Below are 17,993 nucleotides of genomic sequence, written 5' to 3'. Positions count from 1 at the left end.
TCAATTTACACGGCAACCTTCAGAATGAATTAACAGGGTAAGCGGGGGACTTACTGCAGAGGAGAGAGGAGCAAGTGACACATGCTGGATACTTTTCTCTTGCTCCCTGATGGTGACTGGAAGGGGAAGAGCAAGCAGCGGCTGGTATAGATCTGGGGGGATTCATCCGTCCCTCAATAGCCCCCTTGCCTCCCCCCACCTCCAGCCCCCACTCTACCAGCTGTCTGCCCCTACTCCTGCACCCCACACATTCCTCCCTGCCCTGAGCCCCTCGTCACACCCCCAGCCCTGACTCCGGCACCTCCCAACCCCCCACACTCCGAAATTCCACCCACGCCTCTGCCCATACCTGAGCCCTGACTCTTACCCACCACCCCCTGCCCTGAGCCCCTCCTCACACCCCAACCCTAACTCTTCACCTCCCATACCCCAACTCTCTACCTTGAGCCTCTCCTCACACCTCCACGCTTGTCTCTTGTCCCTGTACCCCTTGCCCTGGCTCCTGCACCCCTCCTCTCACACCCTAACCCCCCCACACACCCTCAAGCCATTGCTCTGACTACTGCACCACCTATATCCCCAGCCCCTGCCCGACACCCCCCCCACACATCTCCTCACCCCCTTGTCCTGAGCCCCCTGCACTTCACCCCACACTTAAAATTTCTCACAGGTACTGTTGTATTGCAACCCCCCCACCCTGAGCCACCTCCCTGGCAGTGCAATATGACACTACCTGTACAAAATTTGTTACTTTCACATACACCCTAGCATCAGTCAGGATGTGCGGGAGACAGTGCAGCTAGAACTTAAGGAGAAGGTGCTGTAGCGGGTTTAGAATCAGTAGCCTGTGCTCTGATCACTTAGAGGCTAATTAGTGCTTCACTAGAAGCTGATTGTGGGTAATTATTTAATCAGGCTTGTGGGCTGGGTGAAGAGCATATCAGCCCATGGCTGATAAAGAGGCACAGGAAGGAAGTACAGAGTGGGAATGCACACAGACATACACACACGGCTAGGGCTGGTGGAGCTGCATCGGAGAGGTCTCTGGGCCCCTTAAGTGTGGTTGAGAGGGCCTAAAGCTTGATAACGATTGTACATCGATGGGGTTAGGGTGACAATCGGTCCCATTTTAGTTGGGACTGTCCCTTTTTATTTAGTTCAGCATCCCAACTCTTTTAGAAACAGGCTAATTGTCCTGTATGTTGCAAAGCAGAGACCTGAATTTTACAGAGACCACTTTAAACAGCAGGGGCTGTCTATTTGAAGAGCCAGCTGGAGGAGGTGTGTGGGCGCTTTAAACAGACTGTTTAAACACACTATTGCCACTAGCCCCTGGGGTGATAGGGGAAGGAAATGGAGGAGGGGCAAGGGGGTCAGCTGCCAGAGTCAGGAAGCATGTCTGCTGAGCACTCTTTGCTCACATTGCCTCAGGACAGGGGAGGCTGTCTCTCAGATAGTTCCCCCCACAGACAATGCCAGCAGGCAATAGGAGGGCTAGGGAGGACATAGGTGAGCAGCCATTCAGGGTAAAGAGGGGATTGCTGCTGCCTGTGGGCCACTAAGCTAAGTGCAACTCCCCAGTAGCTATCAGGCAAGGTGGGTGCAGTAAATTTGCACACCCTCAAGCCATTGCTCTGACTACTGCACCACCTATAAACCCAGCCCCTGCCCGACACCCCCCCACACACACATCGCCTCACCCCCTTGTCCTGAGCCCCCTGCACTTCACCCCACACTTAAAATTTCTTACAGGTACAGTTGTATTGCAAACCCCCACCCTGAGCCACCTCCCTGGCAGTGCAATATGACACTACCTGTACAAAATTTGTTACTTTCACATACACCCTAGCATCAGCTATCAGCAAGGTGGGGCAAAGTAAAGGGCAGGTGGGCGCAGGCCGGGGGCTAGATGGGGAATTATGTGTTTGGAGGAGTCCCACGAAGGATGGGGAACAGGGCTCAGGAGGGAGCAGAGACAGGAAGAAGGAGACAAGGAAGTTGAATGGAAGTGGGCTGGTAGGGCTGGATTAACTCTTCTGGGGGCCAGGGCTATTAGATTTTGTGGGCCCCCCTAGGATCTTGGGTGTGAAGCAGCATGAGGGTGCTCCAGCTACAAGTGCATGCTCTGAGGCAGAGCCTGGGATGCAGGGTTTGGGATGCAGCAGGAGGGGGCTCCAGGTTGGAGCCCAGGGGTTTGGAGTATGCGATGGAGCTCAGCCTGGTCCACTGACAGATGTGGGGCAAAGTGGGTAAGACAGTTTCAAATGGCCTGGGAGTCCCAGAACCTTTAAAAGGGCTCAGGCAGGTGTGGTGGGTGGAAACCCTCTCCCCGCTTTGGTGAGGCTAAACCCCTGCTCCACTCTTTCTGCCTGTGCGTTCTCACCGAGACCAGAGCCACAGCCCCCACCCTGGGAGAGAAAGTAGAAAAAAGTGAGCTGAGGGGAGGAATAGGGTGGGGGTAGGGAATCTGGCTGCTCCACTTTGCAATGCTGTCAAGGGTTTAGAAGGGAAAGAATTATTTTAACAGCAAATTTCTGTAGGAGTTTTGTAGCTATCTGAAAAGTGATCAATCATTTTTTAAAAAAACTCCTGTGTTTACTAATTGAGGCACAGTAAATTAACAACTGGAAAAACTTTAGCATACATCCTGTTCACTTGTTTGACTTTTCACTTGCAGCTGTTATCTTAATCTGGCCCTGCCCAGGGGAACTGGGGAGCTAGCTAGGCTAGGCCTGTAGAGTTGGGGAGGGAGGGGTGGCCCACAGGCAGCAACTAGGAAACAGACAGTCATCATGTGGCTTGGGCACCTCTGGGGTGCAGATGGGCCCAGTGGTTAGATGAGAGGTCAAGTCACTATTAGGGAGAGAGAAACCCCTGATGGGGGATGTCAGTGGGAGACTGCAGGAGGCAGCATCAGGGCCAGGGGTGAGGATATCCAAGGCTTTCAGTGCTGTACCCCTTAAGGGGGCTTACAAATTACAAGCTCTGAAAATCCTGTTTGCAGAGTGGGGTATTAGAATGTAAGTCTGTTGTATAGAGACTGGTGGCACATGGGAAGGTTTGGAAATGAGCTTGGCATAGTAAGTATGGCTGTTAGAAGGTACGCTATGCTGTATTGAATACAGTGAGGTACTGAAAGGTGTCAGGTATGAAATAATTTATTGCTTTGCTTTGAAAGCTAGGGGTATAGTTTATCTGTTGTAATCCACTGACTCCAGTGAAATTATATGGGGTGGGGGGATGGGGTGTTTAAAATTGGCCTAGTAGGTTTCATTCTCTTTTTATACTGCTGCAAAAATATCAAATGGCTAACATTGTTCCTGAACCCAGCCTCAGGGCTTCTCCCCACTCTCAGCCTCCTGTCCTAACACCTGCGCCCTATCCCTGACTCCTGCACACACACCCAGCCCGGACCTCCAGCAGTTCACTCACATACCCCCAGCTCCTTGCTGTGGATCCTGCACCCCTCTCTCTTTTTCATTACCAACCCACACTCTGGAGGACAGCAAGATGAGGATAAGGCAGGCACCTCTATGGAGCAATAACCACTTAACCGTATGCCTATTTTTAATTTTGTTAAAATAATGCAGTATATTGTTAAAATGGGGGCTCAGACAACTTAATGTTATATTGTTATGTTTATATTGCATAGTTCTGGAAGACTGCCATTGAACTTGCTTTACTCCAAGCAATTTTACCAGGGCTGTGTCTATACTACAAAAATAACTTTGAAGGTCCTTACTTCAACTCTGAAGTAAGCAAATTTGAAACTGAGTGTCTACACACACCCTATTTTGAAGTTAAACTTTGAAGTAGGGCACTACTGCATTCCCAGGAATGGAGTAAGGACTTCGAAGTTGGGTTTGTGGGTAGATGGCTACTTCAAAGTAGTGCCTAACTTCAAAATTAGTTCCTAGGGTAGATGCAACCCAAGTGTCCCAAATTTCACATAGGGAAATAGGGTCACCCTAAGCCTGGGGGACTGTGATCATCTCAGTGAAAGGAAATAGAAATAAAGTATCACTAAGCTCACCCTTGTGGAGTTTATGAAATTTCTGCAAAGCAGAAGCTAGTGGCAGAATCAGGCCCCTTTCACAATGCTTTTGTGTACTGCTAGAAAGTGCTATGGTTATAAGCATACATTCTATACCCTGCATGTAGAGGAAGTGAGTGATAAATTTGGTCTGAGGGTAGTGGCATATGTACATCTCAGAGGTTTCTGACATTCTTTCCACAGTCACCTGTTCCAATCAATTTACTTTAGTGGATGTTATTTCAAAAAGGAGAAACCAGGCAGAACTTTTGAACCAAAATAATACCTGGTGACCATGATTTATCCTCCTGCAGAGGGAATTATTATTTGAATCGAAAGAGGTTCTGAAAAGGGGAACAAAAATGATTAGGGTATAGAACAATTTCTGTAAGAGGAGAACAGTAACAGAGAGGGAGTCGTGCTAGTCTATATACTATCAAAACAAAAATCAGTCCAGTAGCACTTCAAAGACTAGCAAAATAATTTATTCAGTGAGCTTTCATTATTTTGCTAGTCTTTAAAGTGCTATTTGACTGCTTTTTGTTTTGTAAGAGGAGAGAGGAAGAAGATTGGGACTTTTCAGCCCAGAAGAGCAACGACTAAGGAGGGATATTACAGTAGGCTGTAAAATCATGACTGGTGTGGAAAAATTAGAGATGTGTTGTTTACTCCTCATAACACAAGAGCTAGAGGCCACCAAGTGAAATAGACAGCATACTTAAAACAAATAAAGGAAGTATTTCTTCACACAGAGCAAAGTCAACCTGTGGAACTCCTTGTGAGGAGAAGATGTGAAAACCACGACTATAACAAGATTCAAAAAATAATTAGATAAATTCATGGAGGATAGGTCCATCAGTAGCTGTTAGCCACAATGAGCAGCATGGTGTCCCTAATTTCTGTTTGCCAAAGCTGGACAGCAGCAACGTGATCACTTGATAACCATTCTGTTCATTCTCTGTGAAGAACCTGGAGTTGGCCACTGAGACTTTAAACCACATTTTGATGGAATCTGATTCTTGCATAAAAGTGAGGGGTGCCATGTACCATGCAGAATGGACCCGTGACATTGCTCACTAATACAACACATCGCAACTAAATATAATTCTAGGAAGCCATCTGTGTCCTCTATACCAACTTTTATTCTGTACATTATGGTCAGAGGCAAATTAAGATTTATTGGGGCTGTGGGTACAAAGAACATTTGGGTCAGCCCACTAACACCACCAATGCATCAAAAATGCATTAATACAAAGATCACATTCAGTGTATTCATAATAAAGCAAATCATATTCCAGTTCACTATGCCTAAACTGACTGTTCAGTGTTTCCACATAGAAAGTGAATATTGCTAGAGATTATTATCCATGCCATTACATAAAAGTGTTCAGTGCTAAATCTGGACACTGCAGATGGTACAAGAATTTCACCAATCAACAAGAAGCTCACACTTCCACATCAGAATCTGACAATGCATCACATCCCCCCGACTGATCTCACTTGTTTTTTCTCCTGTCTTGATGTGTACTACTGATAATGGGCCACTTCCACCCTGACTGAACAGCCCTTGTCAGCTCTGGCCCTCCCTTTTACTGGGACCCCACTCTTTAAATATTCTTCTGAACCTGCCCCCCCCCCACTCATGCATCTGATGAAGCAGGTCTTTGCCCACGAAAGCTTATGCTCCAAAATATCTGTTAGTCTATGAGGTGCCACAGGACTTCTTGTTGTTCTTGAAGATACAGACTAACATGGCTACCTCTCTGATACAGATCAACAAGTGGTTTTTTCCTCCCCCCAGTCTTCTTAGGCCTGACCATTACAGCTTTTTACCTTGTCACAGTCCAGTTACCTACTGTGGAAACAAAGATGTCTGAAAGACAACAGTTAACTTAAAAGAAATAATCTTAAAATGAGGTAAAATTACTCTTACGAATTTTACATTTCCACCAACTTTTAGAACTGGTTTTAACAAAGTTTGCGGTTTATTACATAAGTGAAAGATACTTGAGAGAAGCTGATCTGTGCCAAAATAACTCCTTCAGCTTTTTGCAAAGGCAATTCCTGTCAAACCACAAGAAAGTTGACATTTACCAATTACATTTGAGGACTACTTCTGCTAAACAGAAACTAACTTATACATACATTAAATCACACTTTTCAGAACAGAGCAGGTTGCACACAACAGGATGTTCACTTATTACTAAGCCAGTGAGAACATAGATTTTCTAATAATACTACAGTGAGAGAATAAGCATCACCCCATTATACCAGTGCCTTACCAGTGTAATGGAGGGCGGAAAGTGACTGGCAATGAAAGTTCTCACAGGAGAAATTTCTACCATTTCTGAAATTATCTGGCTTTGTCCTTTATGTTTTATCCCCTCTCCACTTTTCTTCCTTCCTCAGGGTAATGGGTTCATAGTGGGAGTAGTACCTGTTATATTCTTCTAGGATATACAAGGTTTAAACTAGCCTGGGCAAAGACTGTAGTTTCAGTGGTAACAAACACTAATTTGCTACATATTTTAACAAGTCTGACTCCACAGGCTGCACCAGTAGCTCTGGCCCAGATCGTCAGAAGATCTAACTCTTATTTATTTCATTGGGAATTATGCATCTAAATATCTTTCAGGCTCTGGGGCCAAGTGGATTGTAGTGATGGCCTGAGACAACACTCTCACATGATCCATAGCTGTACAGATCTCTGACTTTCTCAGCCAGGTCGCATGAGAGAACACAAGTTTTGACATGGTACAATACTTTTACTCTCATAATAAAATGGACACCTGTGATTCAGCAGCTATTCAGTGTAATTAACACCAGCACTGGGCCACCTTTTGTTCCTCTCTGGTTAGGGTGACCACATTGACCTAAGGCAAATATTGGACACTGACCTCTGGGGATGGGGACAGGGCTGCTGTCCCATGTCAGGACGCCTTGGTGATGGGGCTGCTGCTCCAGGGTGAGGCACCAGGGATGGGGGCTTTGCAGCCTCCAAGGGGGAGGCACCAGAGATGAAGGAGTGTGGAGGATGGGGGCCTCAGAACCTTCTGGTGGAGGGGTGTTCCAAAGCCTCCCGGCCAGAGGGAAAAGGGAATGAAGCATGAGCTCCATCCCTGAGGCTTGAGAGGCCAGGGAACGAGGCAGCTGACCCATAGAGGGGCTCCCTGGCAGTGGGAGCTGCCTCCCCTAAGTGTAGGGCAACAGGAAATGAGAGCTGTTCCTTTGTGGAGTTTGCTGGCAGCAGGGGCTACCATCATGGGGTGCTGGGGAATGGGGCAGCTGCCCCACAGAGGAGCTCCTCTGTAGCAGGAGAGGCTGCCACACCAAGACACAGGGTACCAGGAAGCAGGAGCCCTGCAAAATACAGGACAACTTGCCTATTCTTTTATTTTTTTAAAGGAGTTGGGATACCTGTGAGACAGCTTAAATAAGGGACCCTCCTGGTAAAAACAGAATGAATGGTCACCGTATCTCTGGTACATTCCCAGAAGCTGGAAGTACTTGTTGCCATTTATGTACTTCTCTAATTCCAGTGTAAACTAACTAGATGTATTTCACAAACAGTTCATTTATCCAAGGAAATCTGATTCAGGGAGAACTGATTTCATTGGGCAGCAAAGCAGGTTACACAAACACCTGTTGGAGGTGATCTAGATGGTGCTTGGTCCTGCCTTGAGTGCAGAGGACTGGACTTGACCTCTGGAGTTCCTTGCAGTCCCATGATTCTATGGAGCCCCAATGGAACTAATAAACTTATATGCAGAATATGATATTTCTCAACATGAATAAGAGTGGTAGCATCAGGGCAAGAAATGTGTTTTACCAAAGAGGAGACAGAACTTGGTTTCAGAAAAAAAATTTATGATATTTTAAAACATTTGTCTGGTTTTTTTTTTTCTGAATTTCATATGATGAGAGGTCAGCCATAACTGAATTTCAAACACCTGACCTGAATATCTTCACTGGATGCACAAAGGCCCAGAATCCTGCAAACACTTAAGGAAGTAGCAGTTTTAATCTGAACCCAACCCTGTTATCCAAGACTGTGTGCAGCCCTCAAACTTCCAGCACATAGCCAGAAGAATTCCCAGGCACAGAGCTGCTCCACTGTCCAATGCAATGACCCTGCCAGACAAAACTGAGCTCCTGTGTTTTGGTAAGTTCTCTTTTGGCACCAGTCAGATCCCGAGGGGGTCGGACTAGAGAGATTCAACCTACACAGGGGTCCTTGATACACATCAGGGATCGGAACCGTAAAGTTGCAACAAAGTGAATGATGTATAATGAGGAATTTTCCCTCATAAGAAATAATGTAAATAGAGGGGGATCGGGACTGTAAGTGTCAATTATGTGACCATTTAAACCCTAATGTACCACTCACATACTGTGCCATATATTTAAAGCATTTTAAGCAACATTTAAAGAAATGCTCCCAACCCAAAGTAGGTTTTCAAACTATTTGTCTCCTATGTGCCCTATGAGACAGAGGAGAGTGGCAGAGGGTGCTGGGAGGGTACACTAATTTTCCATTTTCTAAACAACCAAACTACTTAAGCACCAGGATTTTTTACCTGTGTCCCCCAAAGTTTCAATGGTGTAAGTGCAAAACAACTTACAGTGGCCCGACTGATGAGGAGGAGCCTGACTGTACTTGCAAAGTCCTTGAGACAGATCACAGCTGCTGCTGCTGCTGCTGCCGCCCTGTCCAGTACAGGTCCCCTCGTAGGCGCCCTGGGGCCCTGAGCTGTCCCGGAGGAGGGGCTTTGCCGGACGAGGGGTGGTCAGTGCTCTCCGGCCTCCCCTCCCGTCCCCCAGCCACTGTCAAGACTTCCTGCTGACTCGCGGCTCCCTCGCCTGCAGCTTCAGCCCCACCGCCCCCCCAGCTGGCTCCCCACGTCCCACCCTACACCGGCTCCCCAGCTTTTCAGCCCCGCTGCTCCCAGCCCAGTGCCCAGCCACGGGGTGCCCGCTGGCGTCTGCTCCCCAGCTTCCTTCCTCCTTCCCCAGCGGGGGCTCTACCCCTTGTGCTGCAGAGGGGCCGGCGGGGGAGCCAGGTCTGGCCCCCGCCCCGCCCCGGGACTCGCTGGGCCCGCGACGCCCCTGGCCGTGGCCGGGCCGGAGGAGAGAGCCCCGGACGGCAGAGGTGGGAGCTGCAGTGCCGCTTTCCAAGGCAGTGGGAAGTGCGGGATGGCCGCCCCCAGGAGGCGGTAGCGGCCGCCGCCGCGAGAATAACCTACGCCAAAGTGGGAGGACCCTGGCGCCGCGGCAGAGCCCGCGGGTGGGAGTCTGTCACTGCACGAGGGAGGAGATATAGCGGCGAAGCGGCCTCGCACCTAGCACTCAGCGGAAGTCCCAAAGGAAAACAGAGCGGAGCCCCCTCTGCCGGAGCTGCGGCGTCTTCCCACGCTTTGCTCGCACAGGCCCGTCTGCTCGGCCCCGCACAGCCGCAGCCATGGGAGTGGAAGGCTGCACCAAGTGCATCAAATACCTGCTCTTCGTCTTTAATTTCATCTTCTGGGTGAGTGCGCGTCCCCCCCGCCCCCGGCTGCAGGGGCGGCTGGGTGCCTAAGGCAGGGGTCGGGGTATCTCTCCCCCCGGCTGGAGAGCAGCCCCCCCCCAACAATGCAGCAGGCGCCGCATGGAGCCAGGCAGGCAGAGCTGCTCGGTTGACCAGCTGCGAGCGGCAGACGCCTGGGGGTGGCACAGGGGCAGGGTTGGCTCACGAGAACGGTGGATGCGTTGCAAAAGCACCAAGGGCCTGAGCAGTGAGCGGTTCCCCCCTCCCTGCGGGGGACGAGCCTCAATGTGAGCCATAAAAAGCCCCGGGGATGGGGAATGACTCTCCATTGGCTTTTAGACGATGGAGGATTTGGTCGGTCCGGGTTTGAAAGCTCCCGGCAGGTTGCGAAGTGAGCACCCCACCTGTAACGCGCCTTGGAAAACGCTGGGGAGCAGCTGGGCGGGGTGGGGGGGGGGGGAGCTGTGTGTATGTGCGCGGTGGAGATGATGCCTGTGGGTGCAAATGCTGGTGCGGAGTTATGTAACACTGGAGGGCTGAGCTTGCGGCAATGAGGGGTAACGGCTTCTGCAGCTTGTGCTGGATTTGCTGGTGTTCTAGCGGGGGCGGGGGGGACGGACTAGAGAAGTAGTAAAATCTCTAAACTTGTGGTTAGAGGCTGGAAACCAGAATCCAATGTCTGTCCCCCTCCCCTTGCCTTTTTTTCAAGGGGAGGGAACCCTCTGAAGAAGCTCTCTCTTCTCTCAGGATAGTTTTTCTCTTGGCAGTTAGTTTGGATGTCAAATGCTTTAGTATGTGCAACCGAGTTGGCGCTGAGAAATAAATACAGCTCAAAATGAGGAGCCCCCATACAACTCGGTTTTCAAAAAATATCTTATCTAGCTTTCCTCCTGTTTTACAACCAAGGAATCCATGTGGGTGCAGCAGGGAGAGGGCTAGGTTTGTTTCCCAGCTCTGGGAAACTATCTGTTGCTATGAGGTTAAAACTGGGCACAAGAGCTGGTTGCTTGGGGAAAAAAATCTCAGAGGGGTTGTTTTTAGTCGGTAGCATCACAAAAAAAAAAGCAGTCCTGTAGCACCTTAAAGACTAACAGATTTATTGGTTAGGTCATGAACTTTCATGGATAACCCACACACGCTCACGACCTAATCGATAAATTTGTTAGTCTTTAAGGTGCTACAGGACTGGACTGTCATGGGGAGGGAGGGTGAGTTCAGACTTACTTGCTTATAAACCAGACAAATGATGCTTCAAAGAAGAACCAGCTACATAGTTTTTCGCACCAGTTCCATTGCGTCATGCTCCTGCCCTGCTGGGAAATTTTTGCAGGGACCACACCCTAGATCTCGGAAAAAGTCCTTGCTTGAATTGCTGTGGCTCTGGATTTGAGATGAGATTTTTTTTTTAAAGTAATATTTGGATACTGCGGAATGTGTACGCTGTTGCTTTCATGCAATTTAAGAAGCAAATCTTACTCTGTACCTACCAATAAGGATTTCTAGCAGCTGCCTGCAGTGAATAGTTAATCAGATCTACACAGCTGTGTTAATTTAACAGTAGGTTGCATGGGCTGGCTTCTTCCTGTAAGTGTAATAAGGTCAGCATATTTGTCCCAGTTCTGAGTTCCCCCCGGGGTGATTGTGGGTGAAGGACAGTGCCCTTTGTTCTGTTGGGCTGCTTATTTCTGGTACTTTTTCCTCCCTGAACTGGGGTGGCCAGTTATTGCTGGACATTTTAGGGCAAGACAGTGATGCTTTGGTGTTGGGTTGGCCAGGTTGGTCTCAGTGGTATGTGGTTTTTGCAGCTTTGTACTGCCTAGAGTAGTAATGGATCACCTCCTTCCTGCTCTGCTTTGGTTAATATTTTGCTTGCAGTTGAGAATGCTGGAAAACTCCATCGGTCTTTACACTACTTTTAAACTGAGTTGACGGTGTGTGTTTCAAGTGATCAGACACCAGTGTCACAGAGAGGAAGTTTTAGGTGGGGTGGAAGGGCAGCTGCCTGACACGCTGCTGTGGACACCTTTTTAGTCTCATGGCATTCTGGTTCCCTGGGAATCTCTTGCTCTGCTGACAGCTGGAAAGTTCAGTGCTGGTGACTGTGAAATGGGTTCTACAGTCTGGGCAAAGTCTGATGAAGAGAATAATTTTTTGTTTGGCGACACCCATTTCTTCTTGGATCTGAACACACTGATGAAAGAGAATCTGCTTATATGACCACCGCCATCCCACCCCAGATTGTGAAAGACTATCTATGAATGCATTCTTTACTGATTTGCTAGTAATATAAACAGGAAGTGTTTCTTCAACCAATACCTGTTTCTGTTTTCTGTGAGCTTCCTATTTATTTGCTTTCCTGAGGTCTAATTCTCCTTACCTCACTGAGATGGCTGCACTTTTCACTCACTCCATGTCTATACTAGGAGTGCTTGGCTGGTGTAGCTGTACTGCCAAAGAACTCCTAATGTACATGCAGCTCTACTGGTAAAGCACATACCTGTATCCGCCATACACAACAAGCTGTACCACACAGTAGAAGCACCGTTTTGTTGGTAGAACTGTACCTGTAACAGAGGTTTCTACTGGTAAAAGCGGCATCTGTTAGGACTACACCACTGACTGATAACTGTTACACTATAAGCTTAGGCTGGTAGGTGGGATCCCCATTTTGCAGTACTATGAGCTTCTCTAGGACCTTGCCTGAAAAGATCTGAAGCATTTACAAGCATGGGTTATTTAAACCCTACAATACAGGCTCTGGTCATATAAATATTAGCCCCATTTCACAGACCAGTAAAGTGACACTCAGGGGAGTCAGTCATCTGTCTGGGAGTGGAACTCCAGAGTCTGCTGCTCCAACTGCTGGACCACAGGCCTGCCATCTATTGTCCCCTCCCATGGATCCTAGACTGCTCTCTGGTTACCTTGGGATGGTCTTGATTCCAGATAAGAAAAAGTTCAACAGCATCTTCTCTAGCTGCACTTCACTTTTTCCACTGTGATATTTCCGTATTATGAGAACATGACTTGCACTGGGATGTTAATTCCTGGTGTAAATTAATGTTTAAAACATTAGCTTCACGCCATATCTAACATTCTCATTAGCACCCCCTCCCTCAAAATAACAAGCAGATGCTACAAAATAGTAGCATTTCCATTTAAACACCATATTTTGGGGTCACTGCACATTCCTTCTCTTTGTTCTTTCCCAGTTATCTAGTTCATCAAGGAACTTTTTCTTTGTTTTTTGTCCTAGTTTCCTGACTCTTGAGTGGGGGAAACCATTCTTTGTGGCCATGCTACGCTTTAGCAGGAAGGATATATGACTGCTATACACACGCACAGTTGCAAAGCAAAGCAGACTGTTCACATCCACTCTTATCTCTCATGTGGGAAATGACCATTTTCCTACCTATGGCAATGTTGCTTTGTCTCAGAGGCAAGTGCACTCTTTTCTCTCTTTCAAAAATGTCTTTCACGTAGAAACCCTTTCCAGCTTGTGGCAGGAGAGGGACGGAGACCTTCCCCCCAACCATGACTCAGTCTCCCACAGAACTGCTTTGTTGTTTGACACGAGGAGGAGGAGGTCAGCGACAAGTAGAGCTGGAGTTGTACACTCTGGTCATTAGGAGGGCTACTTGATAGAGGCATTCTGTACCTACTTTTAAAAGAGAGAGCTCACATTTCCAGATCTTTTTCAGACTAGTGATTTTTGGCTGCCTAGCTTAAGGGATCTCATTTGTTTTTTCTGAATAGCTGGATGAGGAATCTCTCTCATTTGTTCAATGAGTAATGGAATGTTCAGACTGTCAAAGGTGGTCATAAAAGGGACATTGAGCTCTGAAATTTGGGATGCATAGTCTCAGGGCTAGAATTGCAGCCATGATGAGAAGACTCTTCTTGTGTTTAAAGAGGAACAGCAAACTTCTCTGCACAAGTGTCAGCAACATGCAGAGGCAATTCTTCTGGTTAATTTGAGGATTGGCATGAAGAGCTCAAAAGTCCTTTATCATTTGTTATTGGAACATTGGTAGTAGCTGCATGGGAGCCTCATATGTGGCAAAGCTTCATCATGGGAGCTATTTCTTACCCACTGCAGGTGATAAACTTCTTTGGCCCTGCTGTGGCTCCATCCATCTTTGCCATCCTTGTTCCTACTAAGGCCTAAGATTTGAGTATGCCTGCCCATCATTGTGAAGGCTTTGGCTGGCATCTTTCCATGGGGTAGGCACGTCAGCTGTGTCCATCTCCACTAGTGACTTTTATTATCAAGCAGTTTTGTTCCAAATGAAGCTTGCTTAGAAGCTGAAAAGTTGGGAGGGTCCTGACCCACAGCCTCCTTCTGGCAGCAGCTGGTGCTCCGGCAGCACAGTAAAAGGAGATAGGGTCTCTTAGGGTCACCTTTATTTCAAATGGCAAAGTCTTCACAAGTCCCACTTCCAGGATATTTAGCCAAATGGTGTCATAAAAACTAAGTGACACACTTGTCCTGAGTATCTATCTTTGCCTGGTGGATGGCAGGACTGCATATGTGTGCATCTTGAAAATAGTTCTTAAAAGCTGCTGTGGAGACAGTGCATACAAAAGATGGCCTTAAACAAAGGGCATGTCTATACCAGGCTTGAAAGTCCATCTTAGATACACAAATCAAGCTATGACAATTGGGTATCTGGAATCGACATATCTAAGATTGATTTGTCAGAAACTCCTGTCCAGTGCCTTTTTAATATAAGAGGAGCTGCCATCCACCCCCACCCCACCAATCCCAGGGCTGGGGCTGTGAAGGTTCTGGTGCTCAGTACCGGCACAAAAAAAGCACTGCTCCCCTCGACCTACCCTAGTCCTTGTGAGAATGAGAAGTACCAGGGTTAACTGATGGCTCAATTTAGCATGTCCCCACTAGAGGTGCTAAATCAAACCAAGGAAGATCAACCCTGACTGGATTTATCTTCCACTGAGTATAGATGTACCCAAAGACAGGTTGTTTGGCCTGGTTACCTGTTTCTGCAGAAACAGGTAATACAGAGACAGTGGCAACACATTTGCATCTAAGGCAGGCTAAGTAATCAAGGCAACTGGAGAAGCAGGGATCCGAAGAGGAGGGGCAATCAAGCAGGGATGAAAGTGTTTATGTGGGGGCCACACATCAATAGAAAAGTTTTCAAGGGTTCCCTGGACTACAGCAGGGGAGAGAGAGAGAGAGCCCCCAGTGGTCCCCCACTTATGGGGCACAGGATAGCCATTTCTGGGCCTGAAGGGCAGCAGATGTTGGCAGCCAGAAAGTGGTTTATGGAAGGATTCAGTTTACTGAAGTAAAGTTTCAGGCACCACAAAACATATTTTTTTGTGTTTGTAGTAGTTTCCTCTCTCTCCTTCATGCCAGCTTTCACTTCAGTTTGTGTTCTTTAGTATTAAACATTTGTGTTATCACAAAAGCATCTCAGTGCTGTGCACTCGAAGGTAGGACCGTGGCTGAGTTAACAGGCAAATGCAGGCTGTGCCTCTTTGGAGAGAGCGAACTGGTTTCTGTGAGCCTCTTAAGGTATCTGTCTCTACACAGCTGGGAAAATCCCCCTTAATCTCCTCCTCCACCCCCCACCCCCCCCGGTGGGAACAAGTCTCCAAGTCCCATTCAGTTGAGACAAGCTTGTCGGATTAAAAATAGACGTGTAGTTGTTTAGGTTAGAGCCTGGGCACTGAGATCTGGGCAGAGTCTCAGACCAGCTGGAACCTAAATCTCTGCCTGGTTATTTTCAGTCTATTGCCTCAGTCAGTCCTGAGACTCCCTGCTACGGGGTGTGTGGTTTGTTTTTGATATTTCTGTTTCCTGTATAGCAAGACGCTTAGGGGGACGGACTAACGGTGTCTTATAGATTTCATAGCTGTGCTTTATTGGAATATGTAAGTTGTTTTGTATCAGACAGGGTAGCCTTTTTAGTCTGTATCTGCGAAAACATGAAGTCATGTGGTACCTTACAGGCTCACATATTTTGGAGCATAAGTTTTCAAAGCAGGTCTTTGCCCGTGAAAGCTTATGCTCCAAAATATCTGTTAGTCTATAAGGTGCCCCAGGACTCTTAGGTTGGTTTGTGGTTAGTGGGAAATCTTTAATTACCAGTTGAAATGGGAGCCTAGGAAGGAGACAGATGGCAATACCTTAATGCAAAATTACTTTACATTTATATTTGACATTCTGACGCTTAGTCGAAGTCGTTACCCCCTTGTGGTGCCCGTTCTCAGTGAACACAGGGCAGGCTTTTCAAATGATGCTAGTATTTATAATTGGGGCCAGATGGTCAGAAGTGCTCAGCACCCAACTTACTTTGCTCTGCTGGAAATCCCGCTCCAGAAGTGGGTGCTGAATCGTGGAATATCTAGCTCAACATATGCTGTAGTTTTTAGGAGTTGTTAAAGTGTAGGGGGTACTGGGGTTCTCAGGGCTGACCAACTGGCTTGTTAGTATGCAGAGCTGCTTTGTTATGGCCCAGCCCCAGACTGACTTGCTTATCTGTGCTGAAATGAGGTCCAAGATCGCTGGCACAACAGTGTGAGGGAGAACAAAAAGTTTGGCCGAACTGTGGATTTTCATTGCATGTTAAAGAGACGCTTGTTCAAGGCGTAAGAAGAAAGAGAGCCATTTACGCTTTAACTTCATTCACCAAACAAGGGGGAAAATTCCAGCCTCTCTTTCCCTCCCCCACAATGTTTGTTCAGCTGCAGTACAAATAATTTATGTCCTCTTCCCACCCCCGCTCAATCCCTTCCCAGCCCTCAGAATATTTTTGAGTCTAATAAGGCAGCAGTGCTGTAGAAGTAGATGGGGAGAGACCTTCCCTTTCTAGTGACTTGCTGGAGAACACCATACCAAAAATGTCTTTTCCTATTCCTTTTTCTTGGTTTGGGTTCTTCAGCTCAAAATCTCATATAGAAGATGCCAGACCAGTTAGTTGTCTGGCAGGGTAGTCTAACAGGTTTGGCATAGTGGCAGTCTTCATAATTATGATGCATGGATACGACACAGCATAGTGGAAGTTCGTTGGTACGTTGGGTGTGACGTACATGGGATGCTGGAATTTTTTTTTTAGAGTGGGGGTGCTGAGAGTGAACCAGTGATCTGTGTTTATAGCGGAAACCACTTCAAGCTGGGGGTTGGTAGCAACACTTGCTTCAGCACCTGTGCATGTACAGATGTTAAATAGCTCTGTGGCATTTGTGTTTGTAGCAAGGTGGATGAGGTTCTCTTTTTGGACCAACAGAAGTTGGTCAAGCTCTGGGGGTGAACACTTCTCACAAAATGATCTCTGACTTCAGTCCCAGTCCTCAAAGGAAACCTGATCAACACCTTCCAAAGATGAACCTGGAAGATTAAATTCATAACTCTGCTAGACATCAAAAATCATGTACTCAATAGACACTGGTTGTATACCTCCATGCTAGTTGTCCATTTTGAGTGGTTTCTTGAACATTGTTAAGAGTAAGGCATTAACACGCACGCTTTGTCTTTAGCTGTGAGACTGAGTGCCTTTCCCAGGCTGAAGAGGAGCCTTGTGGAGCTCAAAAGCTCACCCCCCAAACCCAAAAAAAAACCCTCCAAAAGCTTCTTCCAGGAGAATTGTTCCAAAATAGACCTTCCCTCCCCTACCCCCCATCTTGTGTGTTTTATCTCCTGGGACCAACACGGTTGCAACACCACGAAAAATGTTTATAATTCATATGTACCGTACATGTGGTTTGTTACAGAGACCTATTTTGGAAGAGATACGTGCATCAGCATATTCAGTCCTCGTGATGCTTCAGAAAGGATTTTTAGAATCTGCATCTTTTTTCTTTAAATTCTTCAGATGCTTGGTGTGTGATACAGGCATTCTCACCACCTGATGCATTCACTTGCTGGATTTTCTGGCAATATATTTGACATGACCAAGTCCTCTGTAAATCTGCAGCCATTTCAGACAGGTTTGACAATGCCAAAAGTGAGGGTAATGCTGCTGAAGTTGATTGGATTGCTGTCAAAATTCAGTCCTTACAAGAGCAGGTGCAATTCTTTCTCCTTCGTGGTCTTCTCAAATGGATTGACTTGCATTGTTGTAGCTGCGGGTGAAACCAAAGCCAGAAACTTGAATGCATTGCTGAACTGTTGAAACATAGGATGGGGAACTGGTTGTTCAGGATTCTATTCTGGGTTTTGCTAGTTACTTGCCATGTGATCCTAGGAAGTTGCCTGACCTCTGCATCCGTTTCCCTACAGGAAAGTCGTAAAGTGCTTTGAAATCATCTGAAATGGTCTAGAAATGCAAAGAAACATCTGGACATCAAGAGACTAGTTGGCTGCTCTTTGTGCCTCATTAGGTCAGTAAGGGACAGGCTGCCCAGTGCTCAGCACTTGGAGCTGGGGCAGGAGAGTCCAAAGCATCTGGCATATGCTTCTCTGTGCCA

At 47.2% G+C, this 17,993-nt stretch overlaps 1 protein-coding gene across 1 annotated transcript in view; it reads left to right on the top strand.

The window, feature by feature from the left end:
* The first annotated feature begins 9,294 nt into the window (after positions 1-9,294).
* Positions 9,295-17,993, top strand: part of CD81 (CD81 molecule) — an 83,701-nt gene continuing 75,002 nt past the window's right edge. The window contains exon 1 of the mRNA XM_074997811.1: positions 9,295-9,557. Within this exon, the coding sequence (XP_074853912.1) occupies positions 9,492-9,557 (66 nt within the window). The 5' untranslated portion in view covers positions 9,295-9,491. The remainder of the gene's footprint in view (positions 9,558-17,993) is intronic.

This window comes from Carettochelys insculpta, chromosome 6 (assembly GCF_033958435.1).
Source record: "Carettochelys insculpta isolate YL-2023 chromosome 6, ASM3395843v1, whole genome shotgun sequence".
Classification (NCBI taxonomy): Eukaryota; Metazoa; Chordata; order Testudines; family Carettochelyidae; genus Carettochelys; species Carettochelys insculpta.
The sequence above is the reverse complement of the archived record's forward strand: the minus strand, read 5'-3'. Positions and strand labels throughout refer to the sequence as shown.